The 13,287-nt window shown below is 39.6% G+C and overlaps 1 protein-coding gene across 7 annotated transcripts in view; it reads left to right on the forward strand.

Moving 5' to 3' along the window:
• The window catches only part of CREBBP (CREB binding protein), a 104,129-nt gene that overhangs the window by 84,670 nt on the left and 6,172 nt on the right, over positions 1 to 13,287 (forward strand). For all 7 annotated transcript variants that reach the window (XM_064520534.1, XM_064520537.1, XM_064520533.1 and 4 more), the window contains 7 exons: positions 4,074 to 4,224; positions 5,045 to 5,191; positions 5,634 to 5,747; positions 6,219 to 6,384; positions 7,883 to 8,050; positions 11,801 to 11,962; positions 12,229 to 12,510. In XM_064520534.1, coding sequence (XP_064376604.1) covers positions 4,074 to 4,224; positions 5,045 to 5,191; positions 5,634 to 5,747; positions 6,219 to 6,384; positions 7,883 to 8,050; positions 11,801 to 11,962; positions 12,229 to 12,510 — 1,190 coding nt within the window. The remainder of the gene's footprint in view (positions 1 to 4,073; positions 4,225 to 5,044; positions 5,192 to 5,633; positions 5,748 to 6,218; positions 6,385 to 7,882; positions 8,051 to 11,800; positions 11,963 to 12,228; positions 12,511 to 13,287) is intronic.

Consider the following 13,287-nt stretch of genomic DNA (forward strand, 5'->3'; position numbering starts at 1 on the left):
TGATTGAGACTCTGTTGTGTCATGACAGACGGTACAAGAACATTTGCAAAATGGGTGATAGGGTGACCCAAGGTTTCAACATTTTAAAGACCTATTTTTTGCAGATTTGTAGTCAGTGTTCATGCTGTCTGAGGTCTTCAGCATCTATGTCCCTATTTTTCCAAGATTTAAAAAAAAAAAAAAAAAAAAAGGAGAAAAAAAAAAAGCAGCAGCATAAGGCTGCATGCACTTGGCTGGCTAAATTTAAACAGGTTTCCATGTAGCCTTGGAACTGTAGTAAATTACTGTCTCTCTACCCTTCAAGTAACATGTAGTAACAAGTAGTATGGCATCTCAGGTGTACTGTGATGGTGCCAAAGAATAATGTATCTGAAGAGCTCTTTTTTCCTTCTGGAGTGGACTGTGGTCTAGGAGCTGTCAGTCAGAATAAGTAGCCAATGGAATTACATGTCTCAATCTTCTTGAAAGTAAACACTGTCATAATCTTGTTGAAATGTACACTGAAAAGAGTACCAAAAGCTGCTAGGCCAAGTTGCTTCGTTTTTTTAGTAATCCTTATGCAGTGTTCGTGTGCATTCAACGTTAGAGAACATCGGTTGATAACTTCTGCTCATACACAGTGGAAGGCAAAAAGAGAGTAGGGACCAGCATGCAAAATGCAGTGTCCATGGTATGAAGTAGAAGAATAAAGTGGGTGTAGAAACCAACAGTGTGATTCAGAGGTACTTTGTAGAAATCCAAATGAAGGAAAGTGCAAGAACTATAAAACTAACACTTGCAGGTGGACTTGATTCCTCCCCTGTTCTTCCTTCGTTCCTTTGAAGTTCTGGGCTTTACGTTGTTGTATTAAAAACTATGAGTTTGCAGGCGTAAATCTTCCAAATTGTAATAAAGCAGTTGTTTTGGATTAGACGTAATTTTTTTGGTATGATCATGTGTGATTGATTGCAGTTCCAGCATAATAAGAGATTTTAAAAGGGTAGTTTGGAGATGATTCATCTCATACTGCATTATCAAGTTACAGTAATCAGAATAGTCTCCAGAGTAACCTGACACATGCAAGATAGTATTATTAAAAAGATTAAAATTAGTCTCATTAAAAACAGATTAAGGTTGCAAGAGAACATTAATAAAATGACGAAATAAAAATGTAGTTTTAGATAACCATTTTAAATACATGTGTCTCCTATGTATGCTGACTTTACGGAATATAATGGCTTAAATTATCTTAAATAACAACTGTGTAATTCCTTGGAAGTGTGCAGCCTTTCTGTGACATTGCTTAAAAAAGGTATTTGAGTAAGCAGCGTGTTGTTTAAGGTAACCATTCTGTTCTTTGGGGATATGGAAAGGGAAGTAATGGTGTTTTTTCCTTTCCTTTTACCTCCTTTTCCTTCCCTTTCCCTGCTGTTTGGCTCTTTGGTTTTCTCTTTCCCACAATGATTTCAGTCCGGCTGCCAGTTCTAACCCACAGGTGGGCTCAGCTCTTGAGATCTGTTTCCTTTAACAGTGCTGTCTTAATGGAAATACAAGGCCAGAGAAGGAAAGCCTGCGCTTGTTATCAAAACCTTAGTCTCGCTACTGGCCTGAAACCAAACTGGAATGATGAGAGTTTGAACCATTAACAAGTTTCCTTTCCCCCCTCTCTCTCCCCACAAAAAAACCTTACTTACTGAGTTGCTGTCAAAATTTCTGCACTCTCAAGCATGCTGGCATAACTGCTGACAATCAGGTTAGCACAGCCCTCAGCTGCAAACTATTGCTCAGCTGTTGTGGTAACATTCATGTTTCTAATGTAAATTGAGTAAAACTGGTTATCTTAAACACATAGTGAGTAAGTTGCATTAAAGGTAAAGTTGACTGATACTATGCCAAATAGAAGCCTTAGCCCAGTGTACAGCTGTGTTATGCTGTGGAATCAGTAGCTTTCAAAGTATTCTTCTTACTAAGAAGACTTACAAATGTTACTTAACTAGTAGCTAAAGCAGAGACGTGTTTCAAAGCCTAAAGATACGCTGATGTCACCTCCAAAAAGCAGACTGACAAAAAAGTCATGGTAAGCAAGAAGTCTGACTTCCTTCCTATCTGTCTTATTACTCATCCAGCAGCAAATGTCTGACCACAACAAATGTTTGTCGACCACAGCAAAACAACAAAGCTGCTGTACTCTAGCTGCCTGAACGGCCACTTATGTTGTTATGAGCTTGGATGCCTTTTTTCCGATTTGCACTGCAGTTTTCTTTGAGACCTGAGCTTTTGTTGGAAATACATGTTCGATGTGTCCAAGAACCAAAATACAGTTGCTTCCTAAAAGAATTTGCACACTCGAATGCATCAGAATACGTGGCTTTGAGATCCAGTGTTCAGGATACATGTCATCTTAATGCTGCTTTTTGTATATTTTTAGATAGATATAGATATAGGTAGATGTAAGTAGGTATGTATTTCTGTTTGGCCTTTTTCCTCCTCTTTCGAGTCTTAATGTGAGCAGTATAAGGAAGGAAGCAGATACCCTTTGGTTGCTTAGCATTGGAAAGATAATAAAGTGAAAACAAAACAAGATTGTAGGATTACCTAAATTGACTTTCTGAATATGTACTAACTCATTACCTGAAATGGGGCTGGTTTTTTTTCCTGTTTGTCACGAGAGAAATTAATAAAACTGAGTAATCTCTTTGGAGCATATTTATGGATTCCCCTTAAATTCAAGCCCTCTCTGTTATACATGGAAGGACCAATATCCTGAATCAAAGTGTTAGAATTGTTGAAGGAAATGGCATATTTTTCCTTTTGCTTTTAAACAGCATTGCTGGTTCCCAAGTAAATGGTATTTAGAGTGTGTGGTGCTCCCAATGTCTTAACCACGCAATCTCACGAGGCAAGGGACAGGCTGGAAGGTGTAAAACAGGGTTGCTCTGTTTAAGCATTTTTATAAACAGATTGCAAAATAAAATTTCAAGTATATAAATCCATTAGGAAGAAAGCCCTTCCTTTGTGGGTATGTGGCTCTTCTCCCAGTACTGGTGCCTAAAATAATTTCTAGCCTCAATATTTCACTGCAGCATTCTGCACGCAAGCTCAGCAGTCAGGGAGGAGAACCAAAGCCTTGTGTCAGTAGCTAGATAACAACTGAAAAATGAAGTGTTGAAGAGCTGAAAATTAAATGCCTTTTAGTAAAATGGGTATCTGTAGATTGCACCATCACTTTGGCAAAAGATAGTAGATATATTAGTTGGTAAAATAAATGCAAACAGTAGGGTAAGAGAAACAGTCATAAATCTTCAAGTCAAAACAGTGTACTACTTCTGTTTTCTCAATTTAACTGAAATCTTCATCTTAATTTCTGGACTGTACTTTGTTGTGAATTTATTTGAAAACTATCACATCCCATAGTACTACAAAAACAGGTATTCATACAAAAGTTAACTGTAAATGTAAAGACTTGAAGAAGGATGTGGACTGTATGTGGACTAGAACTTCTAAAGACCTCCGTCACTGTGCAAGAACTGTTTAAGCTTTATGTGCAGATTACTGTAACTGTTCAATCTGAAAGCGCTCTTAAAAAGAAACGAAAAAGCAATGAAATCTCCATTAAAGTCAAAAGGCTTTTCATTTCTGTTGATTTGCTTTGCTTTGCTTGAAAAGGTGTGGCACAGAGCCAGAGCTATGAAGTGATGTAATCTCTGTCAAACAGCCAAATAGTGTTTTTGTTAGGAGAAAACATTTGCAGTGTTCATAAAATAAGCCTGCACGTTTAAAAACACTACGTAAAGCCCTCTTTGTTAGTTCACTTAGTAAGTAATTTTTCCTCTGTAGTGGTTTTGGTTTGCTTGGAAGGGTGTGAAAACTCAAGCTTTGGGCAAGAACATGGGTCACTTTTCTTTCTTTCTTTCTTTCTTTCTTTCTTTCTTTTTTAATGTTGGCTATAGAAATGAAAACACTAAATTTTTATATGGAGGTAAAACAAAGAAAAGCATATTTGCGTTCTGAGAAGCAAACTGAAAGATCTTGTGCATGTTGTAACTGATCTTGAACTTAAGAGTAATTTCTCCCCCTCCCACCTTCATTTCCAGGGCTGCAGACTACTCGTTTAGGAAACCATTTGGAAGATAGAGTAAACAAGTTTTTGCGACGACAGAATCATCCTGAGGCTGGAGAAGTCTTCGTCAGAGTGGTAGCGAGTTCAGATAAGACAGTAGAAGTGAAACCAGGAATGAAATCCAGGTTAGTCTGTCTATTGTAACAAAAATTCATTTTTAAAATTGTTTTTACGCTCTCTTCCTGCATAAATAGAGCAAAACTGTGCCAATTTGCACCTTAACCCCATTGCAAATTTTTGAAACTTAAGCATGAGTAAGCGGGTTATGAAAGGTAAGAAAAGCAATATGCAGTAAATGAGCTTGAAGGTGATTGTCGGTTGTATTTTAACTGGGAGGAGCATAATGGTTTTGATTATGATGCTGTGATTCTGTGTTACTAAATCTTCAGAGAGCCTGACTGCTTTTCAGAGGTGTTACAAGATTCATAGTTTAGTTTTGAGCAGTTGCTGCAATTCCATTCCTTCCTGTTCCTTCACTGTATTGTGTTTTAATAAATGCTTCCACTTTCAGAAGTTATTTTCTAATTACTTTATGATAAATTAAAAGTTTCAAAGGTTTATTCTTGGAAGTAGTTTGGCTCTAATCCATAAAGACTGTATTGACTTAACTTCAGTTAATCGTAGTGCCTCACATTTTCTCCTCTGCAGTATGTTTAAAGGCTTGCAGTTTCTGAGGATGGTCTTGTATTCAATGTTTGCCTATTCAGTCATATGTTAAATATATGGAAACTGTCTTTCCATGAGTTTTGTAGTAACTGACTTTGCACTGACAGGATTCCCTGCTTTAATACAGCTCTGCTGTGACCCCATTTTAATTTCTGCATAAATGTTTCTAAAGAGCTAAAAAATAAGGTTAAAAAGAATTTCCTCCTTCTGGGAGGACAGTGGTCTAGTAACTGGCTTTTTTGGTTTTGTCTGTTCCTTCCCCACCACCCTTTCCTTCAGGTTTGTGGATTCGGGCGAGATGTCGGAGTCTTTCCCTTACCGTACCAAAGCTCTGTTTGCATTTGAGGAGATAGACGGAGTAGACGTGTGCTTCTTTGGCATGCACGTACAGGAGTATGGCTCAGACTGCCCCCCTCCAAATACAAGGTACTCTTTCTTTGCTGTACTGGTAGCTCACATGCAGAGAACATCTTGCTATGTTCACTGCTTATAGCTATGTTTACTTTCAAAAACAGAAGATTGGGAGATATGTTTCAGTTCTGTGGCACAAATAAGTGTTATTGAATGACTGCAGATGACTTTGGGAAAAACAAATTTCACAACAAAAACGTTACAATTTCTAAAAACTTTTTTTGCATTCTGTGATTAACCTAGCCTCTTAATGTGTGTTCTTGCTATCCAAAAAGCAGACCTGTCTTCTGCTTTTAAGAACTGTTTATGCCATGTTTAGATGCTTGAATATTTATTAAAATAATCTGCAATCATTAATTTTTCTTTCTTCAGTATGATTGTATATGTATGTGCTATGAAAGTCAGTTCTCAGTAGACAAAGAATGATTTTTCTATCATTCTTCTCTCATTGCCATAGGCGTGTATACATATCATATCTAGATAGTATTCATTTCTTCCGCCCACGTTGTCTCCGAACTGCAGTTTATCATGAAATCCTCATTGGATATTTGGAGTATGTGAAGAAACTTGGGTGAGTGAAATCTTTGTAAAGAAAAAAATCTTTTTTTCTTAAATTTTTGCTTATCCAGGGTGCCAAGGAGCTTTTTGCTTAAGATAGTCTCTTCCTCTTTCTACCCTCTCTTTGAGATGTGTAGAACGCATGCCGCCTCGGTGGGGAGAGAGATTGGATTTTGTCACTAGGGTTTTTTTTCTGTCTTTAGGCTTCTTAAACCTTTCATTGCTTAGACTGTCAACATACCGTTCTTTATATCAGCAATCCAGTCTAAGCTTAAGCTTCATGATTAGATCCTGGACTCTTTTCCATCTGTTGTATAGACAGAGGTTATTGCCTCAACATATGTAGTAAAAAGGAAAAATTAAATTAAATTAAAAAAAGATAAGCCAGAGGTCTGAATTCACATCTCAGTTTGGCTGAGCTAGTTTTTAAGATAGTGGACAAAATTGTAGTTGAGGTTCTTTTTTTCTTGTGTGTGAACTGCAGGTATGTGACAGGACACATCTGGGCCTGTCCCCCGAGTGAAGGAGATGACTATATTTTTCATTGCCACCCACCTGATCAGAAAATACCCAAACCCAAACGCTTACAAGAATGGTATAAGAAGATGCTGGACAAGGCATTTGCTGAGAGAATCATCCATGACTACAAGGTTTGCAACTATTCACTTGATGAATTGATTTTTACAGGGCTCTTTATTTGAAGGTAGCTAATACTGTCTCACCCCACATGGTGGGGTTCGCCAAGTGGGGGACTGCATTCCTGTTGGGGTGCTTAAGGAAGAGAGGAAAGAGAAGAGCGAGTGGATTGCTTCTGGACTGTAGTAACTGTGATTAAGAGGATGGTGTCCTCAGTTTCTGCTGGTTAACGGGGAAAGGATGCAGAATTCAGAAGTGTTCAAGAGCCCATCTTCCAATATTTGTCATTCCTAAGCAAGAAAATAGGTAGCTTGTTACGATTTGTAGGATTTGTTCAGTTCTGGTGATTCTGGAGACTCAGGTAGAATATGGGGACTCTACTAGTGTGAGATCAAAAAACTGCTTATAAAACAGCTTCATCACTTCAAGATAAAAAGGATTTTTTTTTTTTTAATAATTGGAGAATATCACACATGTTCCCAAGGAATTAAGCTTAAAATGGCAAAGGTAGCATTTTCTACTCCTTACGTTTTAAAATTTGCAAGAATTTCTTAATGGTAGTGACAGTGCTGGAAAAAACTGATGTTTTGATTGTAAGTGACAGTTACTAAATGTGTGGAACCAGAACAGCATGTATCAAGCCTTGTCATCTGATGTGGAGTAGCAAAGAGAGGATGCAGCTAGAAAGTCTTATTTCTCTCCTAATAAGAAGCTGGTCTTGAAAGGAACCTGAAGAAAAGAACTGGCTAGCCTTGTACCTGTTTGTTAAATCTGTAACTGGATTTAAGGCTCTTTAAAATGCCCCCAGAACAGCTGCATAAAATACCTGCTCCTTCTCAGAGGCCAGTATCTGCGCAGTGATGCCCAGCCTTTCTGGATAGGCAGTCCACAGAGCTTTATCCAGCAGTCGGTGAAGGCCAGAGGCTGCATGCAGTCCTGCCGCCACAGCGGGACTTAATGTCCTTGCGCGTAATAGCTGGCCTGTGCATTCAGCTAATTCCTCCTGGAATTATTGGGCTTATTGCACTCACAGTGCACAGCCCAGGCATGTGGGTGAAGTCCCTACACGCTTTCAGAGTTGTAAGAGCAAGGGGCGGGTGAGAGATGCTTGCTTTCACCAGAACGGGTTCCACTCTTGTCCAGGAGCGAGGAGGAAAAGTTAAGCAGTGTGGGCTTGATTAATCACATAGCAACTGGGGGGAGGGTTTGTTATCTTTTCCAGGGGTTCCTCAGTCTCTCCCATCATGTCAGGAGCATGAACCAGTTGCATGATGGAGGTTCAAGGGAGCCTCAGCAGCTGTGTTTCACAGACGGGCCTGGGAGTGGGCTGTTGCCGTATTGCCAGGCTGGTTCTTTGAACTGCCCAAAAAAAAGGCCTGCTGGGGGTGGGATGTGAGCCGTAAGTGAGGCATGGCTGCTTAAGACAGTGCTGGATCTTAGTGTTGCATATGTGTCTGGCTCTCCTCTAAGTGGTCTTCGTTTATTCTTGGCATTGCGTGATACACTTAACAGGACATCTTCAAACAAGCAACTGAGGACAGGCTGACAAGTGCCAAGGAGCTGCCTTACTTCGAGGGTGATTTCTGGCCCAACGTGCTAGAAGAAAGCATTAAAGAGTTGGAACAGGAAGAGGAGGAAAGGAAGAAGGAAGAAAGTACCGCAGCTAGTGAAACAACAGAGGTGAGTTAACTTCACGTGCTATATTTGCTTCTGGATCACAAAGCTGTCAGTTAAACTTCTAGTAAATTAGAGAGTTCATATCCAGTAAACTGGAAAAGAAGTTCATCCACATCAGGTGTTAAATCAAGATTTCTCTTTAACTGCATTTCTGATTTTCTTCTCAGATAAGTATACTGATGGCTTGGTTTCTGGAGTTGTTTTTTGTTGTTGTTGTTGTTGTTCTTTGTTTTGGGGGGTTGTTTACAAAATTGGGAGTCAGTTACGCCATTTCAGCATCTCTGTTCTCAGACAAATGTGTTAAGCTACTGTTGGATTGCATCATGACTGCTACATTTGCTTGCAGTTCTGTGGCTGAGCTTCTGGTTCACACCTTTGCTTCAGTATTTGTGCTTTAAAAGGTGCTGTGTTTTCTTCAAAGCTGGATTAAATTTTGGCATTATTTAGCAAAGGTACTTGGATCAATTTCCGCAGTAGGGGCCTGAAATTGCAAACTTCCCATCGGTGTGAATTGTTGATCCTGATGGTGGTATTCCTTCACAAGCGCTCTCTTTTGTCTATAAATAGAACAAATTTCTTTCTCAGGCTGCTGGCCAGAATTTCATTAGTTGTTTACATTTCTGTGTCTTGTCAGCAAGAGTATCAGAAAACAAATGGCTTTAGTGCTTTTGTACTGTCCCTTTTATTTGTGATTTGCAGAAGGATATTTTGGGAATTAATTTAGTAGGAAAATCTGAAGTCTGACAGAATGAAATGGAACCAAAAGCTTCACCTGGGGAGGAACTGCATTCAGCTTCGATGCCCTGGCAGTTTGCATACAGTATATATCGCATGTGATTGAGTGGAGCAATAGACCTTAATACAGCGATTTCATTATGTCAGGAAGCATCTTTTACTAACCTATAGCAGCTTCTCTAAAGCTGATACAGTTTACTGCTCTTTTTCTTACAGAACTGCGAAGTCCATAGCTTTCACCTTTTTTCCTTCTGAATGTGGTTTTAATTTTGAAATATTTCAACAAATTTAACAGTATAAAAATAAGAGGAGGGCAAAGCTTTGAAGTTGCGGTTTTTCTGGTAACAATTTGCATTGAATCGAAGCATGTCCCTCCAGAGAATGTGCCAGTGTGACGTGCCATCGAAGTGGGGGAAAGCATGTTCTTAAAAAGCCCAAAACAGCTAACTGCTATGCTCATACAAGATGTCTGCGTAAAGTGAGAAGATGCAGCCATGACTGTAAACATCCGTGTCTTTTCTTCAAGTTCTTAGTGCTAAAGTTTGCACATGTGAAGAGAGAGCTTTTTAAAAGCCAAGTGCAGCTGAACAGTGGCGAGCACCCGAGGCTGCAGGCATCCTGACAAAACGATGGAGAAGTGTAGCTTGGTTGTCACCTCTGAAATTGTGTCCTGTGGAAGGAAACACACCAACCGAACAAAATTAGAGAGGAAAAAATGAAAGTCATGTAGGGGAGCAGAGATGATGGTAGCAGCCTGCAGCAGATCACCATATAGCTCATTTTTCTCTGCTGTGTCTGCAGACTTCCCAAGGAGGTTTGCTACAAATTCAAGGGACATAAGTGTTTGCACCCCAGTCTAGAGATGATGGTATATACTATGAAATTCAGTCCTTAACCATATCGGGAGACTTAAGGAGTACGGGGTTAGGGATTTTAGTGAAGAGAAATGGGAAGAAGCTTCTGGCGTAGAATTACCTTAAACTCAGGCATTGGGAAATTTGCCCGTTTCCATGATTAGGAGATGCTGTGGTTAACTGTTTTTTTGCATCGTTCTTCTCTTTCTAATCACCTGTCCCAAGGTTTCACTGATTAAAAAAAATTGCTAATAGTGTCTTTTTGTGGCTGGTTTCTAATTTGTCATTAGATAGCGTTTGGCCCAGCCTCATATACCCTGTGTGTTACTGCGGTGGCAAAACAGCAACAAGCACCTTTCCCTTAACTGTAAATTTTACTGAGCCCCACGTGAATGCAGATGAAACTAGTTTGTGTTGTTCCTTGCTGTCAGCTGCCAAAAATGCTGAACCCCTTCCTGGAAAGGTGGAGAAGTTGATCAAAAGTGTGCTGCAATTACCAGCTAGAAGAAACTCTATGAAGAGGTGATGGATAATATTCAAAAGCTCTTGAGAAAGGTTGTGAAGGGACAGGACTCGTAGGAACCGTGCTGTCAACATCGCTGGCAAACCTGGCTGAATCTGCTAAATAGCCAAGAATTTAAACGATAGAAAAATCAATTTTACAACTTCTTAGGACGTTTTGGAATAGCTTTGTATGGTTGACCAAATATAAACCAGTTAAAGATGGAGCAGAAAGAAAACTGACTGAAACTTAGCTGACAAGATAATTCTATTCTTTCTTGGTTGACATTTAAATTTTAAAATCTCTGTCGATACTCTGAGTGGATGGACAAAGGAGGCCATGTCATAATTCCATCAGCACGAGCGAAAATTTGGGGGGAAAAAAAGTCATTTGTTTGACTTGGTCAAACTCGATTCTGTCAGTTTGTCAACTCAATTCTGAATACGTTTAAATGACTTTAGAGCTCTGTTTGGCTTCTCATAAAGTAGTATAATTTTATTCCCAAACAGGTTTGGTCAAAGCATCAATAAAACTGGTTGCTGAAAAAGCAAAGCTGGAAAGAGAATTTGTATCTAGTCCTAATTAGTGGGGTGGAGTGATGACAGTGAAGCATATGGTCTGCTTGTGGGATTGCTTTCTTCAGTTGGAATATTTTCGTTTTGTGTTGGAATAAATATGCTTATAAATAAAACCCGTTTTTTGCTTGTACATAATGCTCATGAAACTTTCTGATATATATCAAGAGTATTTCAGTAGCGTATTTTTACTTTGTGAAAATCAACATTCTGGCAGTCAGAGGGGATTTTTATTGGGTGGAGATCTCCCTGCTTGAGGGCGGAGGAGGGATTTTTTTTTAAATTTTCAATGGCATTTATAGTCTGAAAGGTATTTTTGTTTTCATAGATTATCTAAATAGCATCATCTGACCTGAAAGACATGCTTTCTAGTTCTTTTTATTCATTACTATAACGTCTCCTTTAAAATCAGACATGTAAATCCCAATTGATGGACTTTTGAGCAGATTTTTAACTCTGCTTATCTTTCGCATTCAGTATATGGTCACTGTCATCTATGTTGCTGTAGCTTATGAGAGGGAGAAAAAAAAACAAACCTAAGGTGTGTGAGTTGCATGTGCAGTGGCCCATCTTCAGAATGGGGAATAATGTGTTTTGTTAGTTTAAAATCCTGCATGTTTTTATCTCTGCACCCTAAGAATTTGTTCAGTTTCAAAAACATTAAATCAGAGCTCAAGCAGGTGTGCAAAAGCCCAGGTGCTCAACAAAAAATACTACTCTTCTAGAATTTTTAAAAGTCCATTTTAATTTTAACTCTCTTTCTCGTCAGATAACTACAAAATTTTATAAAGTAAGCAGCAGAAGCTGAAGTACAGTGTTTCAGAAGGAAAAAAAATAAGTGTAAGATACAAATCATTTAATGTGTTTGCATAATGTAGATTATTTTTAAACAGCATTTGAAATTGCTTGCCTCCCAGTTTGGCTTTTGATTTTTCCTGGAAGATAGAATATATTTAACACAACGTGGCAGACTTGCAGGCATTGGAACAAAGTCCTGTTATTGACAGCAAAAGCGTTTCAGTTTCAGTTAGAGTGAATGGGAGAGAGCTCTATATAACTTAACATCTTTCCTATGCATTTATTGCAGGGAAGCCAGGGCGACAGCAAAAATGCCAAGAAAAAGAACAACAAAAAAACCAACAAGAATAAGAGTAGCATCAGCAGAGCTAACAAGAAGAAACCCAGCATGCCAAATGTGTCCAATGATCTGTCTCAGAAGCTGTATGCTACTATGGAGAAGCATAAAGAGGTACTGTCAGAATATGCTGCATAAAGAGAAGATTTTCTTCCTGTAAAATGAGGCCTGATGATAGTCAGAACTGAAAAATCAGGAGTAAAGCTTGTGACTGCTCTAGGGTTCCCCCCCCCCCTTTGCGTAATGACATATTGACAGAGATTACCCTAAACTACCTTAATTAGATAACATTTGTGGTATGCCATTTCTGCAATGGAACATAAGCTTTTGCTGCAAGATTATCTAACCTCATTGATTTTTTTTCCCCCTCTTATCTTCAGGTCTTTTTTGTGATTCATTTACATGCCGGACCTGTAATAAACACTCTGCCTCCCATCGTGGACCCAGATCCATTACTTAGCTGCGATTTGATGGATGGGCGAGATGCCTTTCTCACCTTAGCCAGAGACAAGCACTGGGAGTTCTCCTCACTACGCCGGTCCAAGTGGTCCACGCTGTGCATGCTCGTAGAGCTACACACGCAAGGGCAGGATCGCTTTGTCTATACGTGCAATGAGTGCAAACACCATGTGGAAACAAGGTGGCATTGCACTGTCTGTGAGGTATGTTGCGTGTATCGTCTGAGGGTGTTTTTCTTCGCAGTAGCCATGCTCTCTTGCCCTCCCAGCAAAGCTTGACTTTTCTGGGTATTGTCCAAAGTTCTCCAAATTACGCTGTTTCTGATATAAGGGCTACTAAGCATAGGGAAGGTGACTGTTGCAATGGAGCACCTTTTCTAGAATAAGTGCTTTTAGTTAATACACATGGAAAGCTGCTGTACTCTGGAGTGGCTACTGCTGCGTCAGTTATTCTACTGTGGCTGTGTCAGGCAGCTCCTCTGCACAGACAAAGCTTTTAGCTTCATATTAAAGAATTTTAGGACTTAGTGGCAGGGCGTGACTGTGTCGCAGGGTAACTGTAGCAAGCAGCATGAATTCCTTGGGCACCAGCTAATCCACATTAAACGTGTGTCCATGAGAGAAATCAGCGTACCTTTGTGCAAGGCAGCTTTCACTCCACTTTGCACGTGGTACTTCACGTTGTAATGAGTGCAGCCACGCACACTCGTTACAACCTGGCTGCAGCGAAGCTGGGGGAGGAGGCTACCACAGCTCTTCATCACTGTCTCTTCTGCCCAGCATTAGAGGTTGCTTGCCCTTCAGATCTGCCCAAATAATTGCTTCCTAACATGGCTCAATGCTTTAATGTCTGGTCCTCTTACAGCATAGATCACTTCGAACTGTGTTAGAGAACAATTACATGAGCAGTTTTACAGGTGGACTTGAGGGGACATAGCTTCTAAAGGGCTTATGATGACCTCTGGCTGTAGCTGAACCAGA

Source organism: Dromaius novaehollandiae, chromosome 14, assembly GCF_036370855.1.
Source record: "Dromaius novaehollandiae isolate bDroNov1 chromosome 14, bDroNov1.hap1, whole genome shotgun sequence".
In the NCBI taxonomy this organism is placed as follows: domain Eukaryota; kingdom Metazoa; phylum Chordata; class Aves; order Casuariiformes; family Dromaiidae; genus Dromaius; species Dromaius novaehollandiae.